Genomic DNA, 12,651 nt, shown 5'->3' with positions numbered 1-12,651 from the left:
GCAGCTCGCTGCCTCTCTCGCCAAAGAGCGGGCTGTGGTCATGGAAGCCAAAGCCTTCCCGATGACACCAGCTCCGCAGTCTTTGGTTCATTGCATGGATCCTCCTCTCCCTTCTCAGCCCATAGCCCGAGACTGGGAGGATCAACGAAAACACCACCTGAGCTCCCAGACCATTGCTCCTTGTACCATCATCTGCCACCACTGAGAACAGTCTAGCTCCATCCTCTTTTGAACCCCGCTTTAGGTAGTTAAAAGCTGCTATCATATCCCCCCTCAGTCTTCTCTTCTGCTGAATAAATAAACCCAGTTCACTCAGCCTCTCCTCAGAAGCCATGCTCCATCCCCCAAATCATTTTTGTTGCCTTCCACTGGGATGTCTCCAACTTTTCCACATCCTTTCTATAGTGGGGGGCCCAAAACCGGACACAGTACTCCAGATGTGATCTCACCAGTGCAGAATTGAGCAGAATAATTATTTCCCTCGATCTGCTGGCAACGCTCCTACTAATGCAGCCCAGTATGCTATTAGCTTTCTTGGCAACAAGGGCACACTGCTGACTCATATCCAGCTTATTGTCCACTAAGTGGACTTTGCACTTGTCCTTGTTGAACCTCATGAGACTTCTTTTGGCCCAATCCTCCAGTTTTTCTAGGTCACTCCAAACCCTAGCCCTACCCTTCACTTTATGTGCTACACCCCTCCAGCTAGGTGTCATCTGCGAACTTGCTGAGGGTATAATCCATCCCATCTTCCAGACTGTTAATGAAGATACTGAACAAAACAGACCCCTGGGGCACTTCATTTGATACTGGCTGCCAGTTAGACATCAAGCCATTGATTATTACCAATCCAGCCAGCTTTCTATCCACCTTACAGTTCATTCATCCAACCCAACTTCCCTTCTTACAGCCTGGGTCCTATGGACATTACAAGAAAGAAACTCGATAGGAAAGCACAAGAGGACAACATTTGGGAAACTGGGCTAAAAGACCAGACTTTCTGACTAAAGAATAATTGAGGGGGTTAATTATGACCTCCTGGGTGCACCTTACTGCGTACCTGATTAAGTACCATCTACATGTGTGCCCATTTTAGGGTGCAGGAAATGAACTGACTCCACTATAAGCAAGTACTGAATGAAACAAATATTATCCTATGGCAGAGTCACTTAGTGTGCTGAAAAGCATGTGTAGACAGTGACTGGGGCTGGCTAGGGCACAAAAGTGCTTCTGAGCAAGGGCTGCCTGCCAGCTAGCCCTGTGCTGTAGCACCTTTGGCAGGTCCAGACAAGCATGGATGTGTGGTATCAAGCACCGCAGACCTCTTGGCACTGCACATGCTGCACATGCAGGTGTTCCCTGAACTGCTAAGTTGCAGCACAAGGGAGGGGGTTTGACCCCAGGAGATCCTGGGGTCAAAAAACCCATTCTTTAAAAAGTAGGGCAGCACATGTGGTGGCAGTGCATGCCATCCAAAATCAGAGCCTGGCTTGCTAGAGCCACACTCTGGCTCCTGCCCAGGCTCCCTGCTGCAGGATTGCCATGCTGCAGCTTCCAGAGGCCCCTAACACTCCAGGTAAGGGTGCTGGGGTCAGCACAGTTGCTGGCCCCAGGCTCTCCAACCCCACCCAGGGCAACGTGCTGCATATCAGAAGGTGCCTGGCATGGGCATTCCAGGGGGACAAGTAGCAGCAGCACACATTGTGCTGCTGCTGTTTGTCGTTGGGGAAACCCCTGTTCCTGCTGGTGGGGGCGAGTCCTTTGTGCCCCAGCATCTTCACTGTCCTCTGCCACCACTAGGAGCCCAGGGTTGACTCCCATGCCCTCTGCCAGCCTGGGGCTGCTCCACCCTAGTTCAAACAGCTGTGGTATGCAGGTGCACGTGAAGATGCTATGCCCAGGGACAGCTGACTCTGGCACAAACTACGCTGGAGTTTATTGCTACATGCTAATTACATGTGTAGATGCACCCACTGAATATTAAGTGATTAATTTAAGGGGCTAATTTAGACCTACTGAAAGACAAAGTCAGATCTGAAAGTCCTTGCATGATAGGATTGCTGTGCACCAGTGCAAGCAGGCACCAACTTTAGCTTTGAACTTACTTTCGCTTTGAGACAATCAAACAGAATGACCACATGATGGCAGCCTAGCACCATGAATTGTATAAGCAGGTCTAAAAACTGTCTGATTTCAGCTACTTTCTGTGAGAGAGAGCTGGAGAACTAATCTCAGATCCAATTGTTCCCTGATGTGGGGGAACAGCCTGTAATACAGGCTTTGAATTGTGCAGTTTAATCCCACCTCCATATTTGGGCTCTGTCCCCACTCTGCAGAGTCCATTCCTTCTCCAAATATCTCAAATTCCTTCCCAGCCTTCCTTTGTGCAAAAATACACTGCCTCATTATAACATCCTTCATTTTCCCATCCTCCCAGTACCCTTGCTAAGTCGATTCCGTTCCAATCTTTCCAGCAAAACCTCCTCCAAAGCCCCATCCCCTTGTGTGAGTGACAGCATCATTCAGCTAAATTTTCCACGTGTCTTCGTATGGAAGAGAAAACACTTGGAATTGGTTCTTTAGGCCCTCACTTGTAAAACTTTCTCTGTGCCTATAAGCACTCCCCTGACCTCTGTGTTGGTGCATTGCCTGGGGCTTCCAGCATGTCACAAAGCTTTCTGTGACCTTCATTAAAGGGGGTCAGTAAAGGGTCAGTTCCTTATTCCAGACCAATGTTAGACATCTATTCTGTCTTTCTCCTCCACCTAATCCAGCAGCACAAAAAAGGCTTTTTTTCTCTCAAATGTAATAGGTAAATCAGATTTACTGCTACAGTTTAATTTGCATAGTTTATTCCTAGATGAGAAAAATAAATGAAAATAAAGAACTCTTCACCATTCACCACATGTAGCAGCTACTCTGTGGGTGTGTCTACATGTGCATTAGATCTGAGAGCAGTTTATTCATGAGTAAATGTTCCCAGGTAGGAGTCTACACATGTAGGAAAGTGGGAGAAGATTTGCTGCTCCTGCTTCCTGGGGCTCTCTAATGGGCCCCTGCTGCCACCAGGGGGAGCTCTAGGATTCCCCTGGGTGCTAGCCCAGGAGCTGGTATGGAGCACCACCAGGGGACTTGGAAAGAGCTTCAGGGGAGGGGCAGGTCCCAGCTCCCTGCCCCAATCCACCAGTGGGGCAGCTAGCAATGAGCTGGGGGGGATTACTTGCTATTAGCTGCCCCACTAGTGGATCAGAGCAGAGGACTGGGACCTGCCCCACCTCTATCACCCAACTGGGGCAGGGGGCTGGGACCTGCCCCTGAGCGGGACAGTTCCCAGCCCCCACTCCGCAATCACAGTATGTAGGCTAGAGAACCTGTTCCCTACTCAGTTCTCTGACTGTGGAGCTGGGTAGAGAACAGACTTCTCAGTCCCAGCTAGCAGGGAGCTCCCAACACCAGCTCCATGGTCATGGGGCTAGTGCTGGGAGATCCTGATATCCCAGTGCCAGCTCCACAGTCACTGAGCTGGTGCTGGGAGGTCAGGATCTCCAAGCACAGGCCCCGTGAACATAGAATCATAGAAGTAGGGTCGGAAGGGACCTTGTAGATCTTCAAGTCCGACCCCCTGCCTGGGCAGGAGAAAAAACTGGGCTCAAATGATCCCAGCTTGGTAGGCATCAAGCCCCCTCTTAAAGACCCCCAGGGTAGGAGCCAGCACCGCTTCCCTTGGAAGTTGGTTCCAGATCCTAGCCGCCCTGACAGTGAAGTAGTTCTTATGGATGTCTAATCTAAACCTACTCTCCAACAAGTTATGGCCATTATTCCTTGTTATGCCAGGAGGTGCTAGGGGAAACAAGGTCTCTCCCAAACCCTTCTGGTCCCCTCTAGTGAGTTTATAGACTGTCACCAGGTCCCCCCTCTACCTTCTCTTAATCATGGAGCTGGTGCTGGGAAATAAGGATCTCCCAGCCCCCCACTCCCAGATCACAATTGGGAAGAAGGGGCTGGGAGATAAGAAACTCCCAGCCCAAGTTGCCAATCCCGATCTCGGAGTGGGCCAGGGGCTTGAAGCTCCCTGCTGCTAGGGCAGGGAGACATAGTCCTTACCTGGGCTCTGGTGGCCAAGCCTGTCCTGGCAGCAGGCAGGTCCTGGAGGCAGGGAGCAATTTCCCACTCCCTGGTGACTGACTGACTGGGAGCAGATTTGAAATGGTGTGCAAAATGGACCATATTCAATTCAGATTCAGCCCGAATCAGGGACAGTGATTTGATTCATTGATTCGGATCACTTTCCCAATTCAATTCACCCGAATCCAACGATTCAGTGCTGTTTCAGAGACTCAGCAATTCAGCCATAGACACAGCTTTAAATATTTTTTCTACATGCCTCGAGGTACCAGTCATGGCTCACGAACACTGCGAAGCTGGGCTGGATGGATCATTGCACAGGAGCACGGGGGGGGCCCCCCTGAGTGCTCGGCAGTGAACCCAGAAGTGGACTGGAAGTACTTCTGGTCCACTTCCGGGCCTGCCGCCGACCATGTGGGGGACTCCCCCTTTCACCCCCTGGCTCAGCGGTCAACTGCTGGGGGCCCCCAAATGCCCCCCCAGACCCAGGAGACTCCGGTCACTGAGTCGGGGGGGTGGGGCTCCCCCTGTGCTCCGGAACACAACCAGAAGCGGACTGGAAGTGCTTCTGGTCCACTTCCGGGTCCATTGCTGAGTGTTCTGGGGATTCCCTCCCCCCATCCCTCCACTCCCGTGCTCCCATGGGATGCTGCATCCACCCCAGTGGAGCCCCCTGGTACCTTGAGGTATGTAGAAAAAATATTTAAAGCTGTGTCTATATCCAAATCATCAAATCTTTACGAATCAATTTAGAGGGTTCCGATTCGATTCAGAGAGATTAAAGGGTCTCCTGATTCAATTCAGATTCAGAGATTTGGCTGCCAAATCGGGCCGAATCTCTGCTGAATTGAATCAGCGACTAAAGCTTCGCACAGCCCTACAGATTTGCTCCTGGTCAGGAGTCTACATGAGTCCTACTGCACAGTTAGTGATCGCAAGTAAATTTGCTACTTGCATTTGCAGATAGCAAATCTACTCGTGTTTAGCAAGTATCATTATGATACTGACCAAAATGAGAGAAGCAGGGCATGTTTACACATCACCATATGGTAACATTGTTACTGCCGTGTTCTAGTACTTCCTTTTGGAAGTACTAAGCATGGTGCAGTACAGGCTGTTACTGCGCCATGCAGGTAGCACATGTTTAGATTGAGGGAAGCACATGACTAGCAGCGCACTATAGCCAGGAAGCATGCCACTATGGTGGCATAACTGGCAATTACATGTAGATGCACATGATTGCTATGTCACTGTACAGCACCATGCAGTGATGTAGCATATTGTACGCCTGTGTGAAGTGGGTAGTATTCGCTTCAGATTTGGATTCAGACAATTCAGAGGACAGTGATTCAATTCAGTGATTCAAATCATTCTCCCAAACTGATTTGACTGAATCTGATTTGGCTGCTGCTGAAGCACCCAAATCACATAGGTCCCATCTCCTACCTACTCTCAATGGCTGTCCCAGCCCCATTCACTGGCTGCTGCCAGGTGGGGGGGTAATTCCCACTGCCCCCCACCTCATGGGGGCCTCTGCCATGAACCCCAGGACTCCTGCACACTCCCCCAGCTCCCCCATGGCTGTCCTGCCTGCCCCAGCTCCAGCCCTTAAACAAATTAAAAAATACCCTAGAATCACTGGCTCCTGCCCAGCGTGGGGTAAAGGGGGGTGTGATCCCCGCTGCCCTCCACTGCACTGTGCTGCATGGGGAGCTCTGCACAAGTCCCCAGAAGCCCCGAGGCTGCTGTAGGAGCCAGTGAGTAGAGGGGTTTTTCTTTTTTTTCTTTTTTCTTAAAGTGCCAGAGCTGGGGCAGGCAGGGCAGCCATGGAGGGCATTAGGGGAGCAGTCAGGGATTAGCAGGTGCTTGGGAGGGCTGGGGGAGCAGGCAGAGGATGTGGCCTGGCAGGGGCCCCATGGTCCCCTCCCCCAGTCCCGCCTCCCCTGCCCCCTACTTACCAACTCGTCTGGGTCTGGCTCCCTGCTGCAGTGGGCAGGGACTGCCTGAATCACTGAAGCTCTTCGAATCTTTTCTGAATCAATTCGGAGAGCTTTGAATCAATTTCGACTTATTAACTGGTCCCCTGATTCAATTTGGATTCGGAGATTTGGCCACCAAATCAGGCTGAATCTTCTCTAAATTGAATCAGCACCAGAAACTTCACACAGCCCTAGTGTATCACTATGTCGCTGCAGGGTGATGTGTTAGATGCACCCACAGAGTAGGTTCTACATGTGCAGAATGGTGAATAGTTGTTTATCATAACTATTTCTTCACTGTTTCTCCCAACTGAAAAATCAAGCATTCAAAGACGTCTAGTAGAGGAAAACGAATGAGTTTTTTATAATAACACTTACTGTATAATCATCAGCGAGCCTGGTTTTCTCTGATTTTAAAAAAATCCCCAATTTTTGGTTAAAAGAAAGTAATCCCAAATCCACATTTTTCTGTGATTTCAATGATATGCTGCTAATATATAGATATGTATATATTGGTGTTTCATTTTGATCATAGCAAAATGTGGATTTGGGGTTACTTTTTTTAAACTGAAAATTGGGGATTTTTTAAAATCAGAGAAAACTGGGATCCCTGATAATCATCACAGCTTAAATATGCCATATGTTACCATGGGCCAATCAAGTAAAAGAAGAAGAAAAGAAAAGAAATAGCTGGATTATTAGGTTTACTTGGTAATAAAATAATGATAAAGTAAAAATATATCTTTTGTTGTCAGGCTGATCCCGCAGAAAGGAGTGATGATCCTCTTATAATAGTAAGTCTTCTATTTCCATAAGGATCTACAGTTTTTTGCTGCCTTGATCTATACACTTATCGCTGTGTAAAGTATTATTACAAGCGTGCAAATAATTTTCATGCCCAGGTGACAACTAAATATTTAATGCTTTTTATTATATACTTTTATTTACAAAATTCTGAAAAATTCCAGATCACAATCAGTGGATTTGGTAATAGAGATGCTTCAACACATTTGATACTTTCTACACACCTAATTTTCCACTAATTTCAGAAGGCAATAAAACATCTTTTGATTATTATCTGATCTTGCATTTAGTCGAAGAAAAGGTGACAACATGGTTTGTTTCCTTCTTTTAAGATAGCTTAACTAAAGACACAGAAAAAACTTGAGCTCATATAAAGCACTGGTGCTCTATTGAGGCACAAACATTTGCCATAACTGCCTTCTTTAAGTAATTTACTTTATATATACTGCCTCAGTCCAGAAAACTATCCTAGACCTTAGAGGAATTAAATCCCAGCAAGAGAACTATAGATTTATAGAGTAACATAGATCTTGTGGGTCTATACAATATGTATGGGATAGTAATTATGACACTTTAGTGCCTGAGTCTTAAAGCAATAATGTGTCACAAACACAGTGAGGAGTATTAGGAGAATGCAAGAATTTACTTCTCACAATATCACCTAACCCTGCAAATCTCTGATACGACAAACTGATAGAAGTCCATCTTCCTTTTCAGCTTCTATTAAAGAGCCATTAGCAAGGAAGGGGACCAAGAAGTCTCTTTTGAGCACAAGAATTAAATTGCAAGTTGTCACCTTTCAAATTGTAACGGAGGAAAAATAACTTCCAAACAGAAAACAGTCAGTGGAGGGACATGCTTTGGAAGAAACTGCATATATCCACACTCTGTTTACACTAGGGAGAAATGGTCTTCATGTAAAGCTTGCATTAGAAAATGGAAAGTTGGCATTATTAATGTCTATGCAGAGACTGAGTACTTTTTTTCTTCATAATTGCTTTGATATTAGGTAAATGAGAACACCTACAGATTTGAACATTTTAATGTGAAGAAAAAGCACTTCTTGAAAATCAGAGCCCGTGGATACAATTGTCACATAAGTGAAAACTGGGGGGAATGGAGTGAAACAACTGAGTTTGGTAAGAACGGAAGACTGCGTATTCTTGACCTAATTTTATCCCAGTAATTCCCTATCTATCTCACTTGCTATCTTCCACTCACAGGGCACATCTACATGAGATGCTTTACTGTGCATTAGACTAACTTAATGAGCAGTAAAATGTCACCATCTACTCGTGCGCAGGACTTACTACATAGTAAATTAGTCTAATGCACAGTTTGCTAGTACCTGTAGATACAGGTACTGGATCACGGGTGGGCAATTATTTTGGTTGGAAGGCTGGCTGCTTAATGAGTTTTGGTGAGTTGTTGAGGACCACAAGGGTAGCCCTGCTGCTTGACAGGTGGCTCTACATCCTGGTCGCCATCTTGGAACCAGAAATCCCACCCCTAACCACTGAACACTGCCACCAGAAGTCCCTCCCCTTGTCCCTTCAAAATACTTCTTTTGGGAGGGGAGGGTTGCCACCTTGGAACCAAAAAAACAAACAAACAGTTAAACACCTACTATAACATATTTTAATGTTTTTGTATAAATATTGTTGTCATGATTTGTATTTGTGTAGTGTATATAGAGGTGATTGAATAATAACTCAAAAAATAAAGTTTTACTCTTGTGTATTGTGAACATGGGGTGTGGTTAGGGGTGTGTACATGGTGAAGTGTGGGGAGCATGTATAGTGGGTTTGTGATGGGTGTACCTGTGTGTGTGGGGACAATAGGGTATGTTGGAGGGGTGAATATGTGGGGAGATTGTGTGGGGAGGGTCTGGGTGTATGAGGTTTGTGGGGGAGTGGAGATCCACACACTCCCGCCCCCAGCACACAGCCCCTGCCAGTGGCAGGAGTAGCAGACTTGGGGTGCTCATTGCTCATGACCAGTGCAAGCACTGCTGTTGGCAGTGCCTGGCTCTGGCCAGTATTGCACATGGGGGTGAGAAGCACAGCCCAGTTGGCCCACCTCTATCATGTGGGGCTCCATGTGGCACACATGCAGCTCTTGCACTCATGCACCATTGGAGGAAAGCCCCACACAGTGGAGCCAGCTGCCTTCACCACTCCCTGCCACGCAGGCACTGGGACTCCATGGTGAAGCAGAGCCTGGGGCTCCCCTCCACTTCTGCATGATAGAGGCATCCAGCCAGGCTGTGCTCCTTGCCCCCATGTGAAAAGCTAGCTGGAGTTGCACAACTCTGGCAGCAGCACCTGCACTGGGCACAAGTGCTCCAACCACCCCACTTGGTGCTGCTGCCACCACTGGTGGAGGCTCTGTGCCATGGGTGGGGAGTGAGTAGGGGATTCCCACACCTCCCCACCCTTCCTTAAACCCACCCCCTACCACCCCCTGAGCACAGGCTCTGCACTGCTGCCAGCCCAAATCCCATGCTTTGTCTTCCTGCCCAGGTGCAGCTTCCCTTCCCTTCCTGCCCCCGCCCCTTCCCTAACCAGTGCCTGGAGTGAGTGGGACACTGAAGAAACCAAGCAGGTCCCTCAGCAACTATAGCAGTGACAGCAGCAGCCCCGCTTGGAAGCTGCATGCTGGCAGGGCTGGGGCCTTCTATGCACAAGGGTGGGAGCGAGCCAGAATAGGATATGTTGCAGGGGTGTGTCTTTTGTGGAATAGATGATGCGTTGGCAAGGGACGGGGGGACATGTACCCCCCTGAAATTGTCCCTTACTGGCTGGGGAGTGGGGAGCACTGGCTGGTGACTCCCTGAGAAGTGCTGGTGGCATTTCCAGTTTTTGCCAGCCAGCGACATTTCTGGGTTGCTGCTGGCACTTCTGGGATTGGCCGCTGGGGGTCCCCCCGCACTAGTGATAGGCCACTGGTGCCTCCCCTAGAGCCAGAAGGCACCAGTCGCCCATGATATGTGGGTATCTCATTCCCACCCTCACGGGCAGAAGGGCTGGGTGAGGTACAATTAATTAGTGGGCGTCCATGGGCAAGATGAAATTGCCTGATGGGCTGAACCAGGCCCATGGGCTGTATTTTGCCTGCCCCTGTACTAAATTAACGACACATTAGCTACTGCACAGTAGTGCATATGTAAACACTAACAGGTCCAAGGAGGTGATACTGCCCCTTTATGCAGCATTGGTTAAGCTGCAGTTGGAGTACTGCGTACAGTTTCGGGCACCATACTTCGAGGGATGTGGACAACCTTGAAAGGGTTCAGAGGAGGGCCACTTATATGGTATGGGGCCTGCAGGCAAAACCTTACAAGGGGAGATTGAAGGCCCTGGATCTCTTCGGCCTCCACAAGAGAAAGCTGAGAGGTGATCTTGTGGCCTCCTACAAATTTATCAGGGGAGGGGACAGCAAGGAATAGGAGATGCTCTGTTTACCAGGGCACCCTTTGGAGAAACTAGGAACAACAGCCACAAACTGTCAGAGAGCAGATTTAGGTTACACATCAGGAAGAACTTCTTTACAGTAAGGGTTGCCAAAACCTGGAATGGGCTTCCAAGGGAGGTAGTGCTCCCCACTACCTTAAGGGTCTTTAAAGGAGGCTAGACATGCACCTTGCTGAGATCGTCTGACCCCAGCGCTGTTTCCTGCCCAGGGCAGGGGGTCAGGCTCAATCTGCTAAGGTTCCTTCTGACCCAAACATCTATATAACTGAAAGCAAATCTGCCCGATTGTGACACCAGCAGGGGGCTAGCCTTGTACCTGGGGCAGAGTCACATGGCTGTGATGCCTCTGTAGCTGGCTTAGACTGGTCTCCAGATGCCTGGCCTGACCCCTGGGGCCTATGCCCCTAGTTGTTGCCTGCCCCTGGGTACCATGTCTTTCTGCTGTGGGCACAGGCCAGCCACAGCAGTGCTGCAGACCCTGGCTCTGCCCCCTGGGGCCTGTCTCCCCACTGCCTGGCCCCCAGGCTCCATGCCTCTACCGTGGGCATATGGCAAGCCCAGATGACACCCGGAGTCCCTGCCTGAGGCCCGGAGGCTCTTAGCAGCACCTGTGATGGCAGCGTCCCTGACATCAGAGACATCAGCTTGGAGCCCCTTCTGGACTAAGCAAAAGATCTGCGACCTCATAGTGGTCTGAGGTAGGGCAGACATGCAGTAGCAGTTCGGCTAGACTACTCAGTCAAATGTCTATATACAGGAGGAGATGGCGGCCTGCATGTGGAAGCATTGCCAACAATGGTCCGAGCAACAGCACAACGTAAAGGTCAAGGCTGTGCAGACTCAGTGCACCAACCTCATGGATCACAACCTCCAGTCCAGGGCTGCCCGCAGGACTATGTTCTTCATGCAACAGCTGGACTGCATCCTGGGTGCAAGGGACCTTGACGAGGGCTGAGAGAACACGAAGGCTAGCTCTTTCTGCTTGTTCCCCATTGGTATACAGGCAGCTAAGGCCCCCAACTGACACCCTCAATTTCCTGAGACACTATGGGAGAATCATTCTGTTAACATTTTCAAAAACAGTTATCTTAGTGTCCTCCACATGGGAGCTTTCCTGTGTGCCAGTCCCCAGGCATACTCCACTTGGAGTTTCCCCACCCCCCAGTCACTTTAAAGCCCCGTTCAGGAGATCAGCCATCCTGGCTGAGAGCAGGGACTTACCTCTCCACATGAGGTGCTTGCTGTCTAGTTCCAGGAGTCCTCTCTCCCTGAAGTGCATGCTGTGGTCAAAGAAACCAAAGCCTTGTGGTATCACCACTGTTGCAGGCATCTGTTTACTTCTTCCACACAGCCTTCCCTCTTGGGTCCATGGCCTGCAACAGGGAGCACAGAAGAAAAAACTACTTTAGCCCCCAGCCCCCTGTAGTCACTCATGACCCAGTTAACTACTCCTGGCCATGTCATTCATTCCCATGTGGATGAAAAGCATGGAGTAGTAGTCAGAGGGATGGACAAGCTTGGGCATCCTCTCCGCAATGTCCTGGATGCAGGCCCCAGGAAGGCAGCAGACCCCTTGGGCCAAGGGGTCCAGACGGCAAATAGAGGCATGGAGGGACCTCAGGAGAGAGTCCCCACTACCAGGTGTCCCCTCCTATGGGTGGGAGTACTTACCTCCGGAGTACTTACCAGCCCCTTTGTTGGGCTTCTGTCAGGCCCAGGCAGCAATCACACAGAAGGCAGCAAACCCACAACAGTCAGGAACAACCAGCAATCAACAGTCACTCAGCAGTCATCTGTCACTCCCAGCCTCTCAGGGCACACACCACACCAAACAAGCAGTCAGCACAACCAGATACAGGCAGCTGGATCACTTACCTTTCCTGGGCAGGATCTGGTCCCTGGCTTCTCTCCTCCTTCCTCCTCTTGCCTCCAGCAACTGCCAGCAAACTGCTTTCCCTGTTGGCAGGCCCTGTTTGCTTGGCAAGGTGTGTAGCATGCATGTTCCCCAGGGACAAATAGTAGTAGCACAAGGTGTGCCACTGCTTCTTGTCCCCAGGGGAAACAAATGTCCACACTTGTTTGGATGTGGCCTTGTATACATGTTTTCACCCCTAAAGGTGCATGCCCACAAACCAGAACATGCATTTCCCTGGGGACAAGTAGTAACGGCACATATTTTCCGGGACGTCATTCTCCCCTTGTACTCGGCCTTGGTGAGGCCGCAGCTGGAGTACTGCATCCAGTTTTGGGCTCCACAATTCAAAAAGGAT

The 12,651-nt window shown here is 49.5% G+C and overlaps 1 protein-coding gene across 4 annotated transcripts in view; it reads left to right on the top strand.

Moving 5' to 3' along the window:
* The window catches only part of LOC109306132 (granulocyte-macrophage colony-stimulating factor receptor subunit alpha-like), a 39,101-nt gene that overhangs the window by 23,402 nt on the left and 3,048 nt on the right, over positions 1–12,651 (top strand). For 3 of the 4 annotated variants that reach the window (XM_019529399.1, XM_019529403.1, XM_019529402.1), the window contains 2 exons: positions 6,860–6,898; positions 7,918–8,047. In XM_019529399.1, coding sequence (XP_019384944.1) covers positions 6,860–6,898; positions 7,918–8,047 — 169 coding nt within the window. Of the gene's footprint in view, positions 1–6,859; positions 6,899–7,917; positions 8,051–12,651 lie in introns of all 4 variants that reach the window. The other variant, XM_019529400.1, reaches the window with a different exon arrangement.

Source organism: Crocodylus porosus, unplaced genomic scaffold (genome assembly GCF_001723895.1).
Source record: "Crocodylus porosus isolate Cpor-Errol unplaced genomic scaffold, CroPor_comp1, whole genome shotgun sequence".
Taxonomy (NCBI): Eukaryota; Metazoa; Chordata; order Crocodylia; family Crocodylidae; genus Crocodylus; species Crocodylus porosus.
This window is presented reverse-complemented; position numbering and strand designations above follow the sequence as displayed.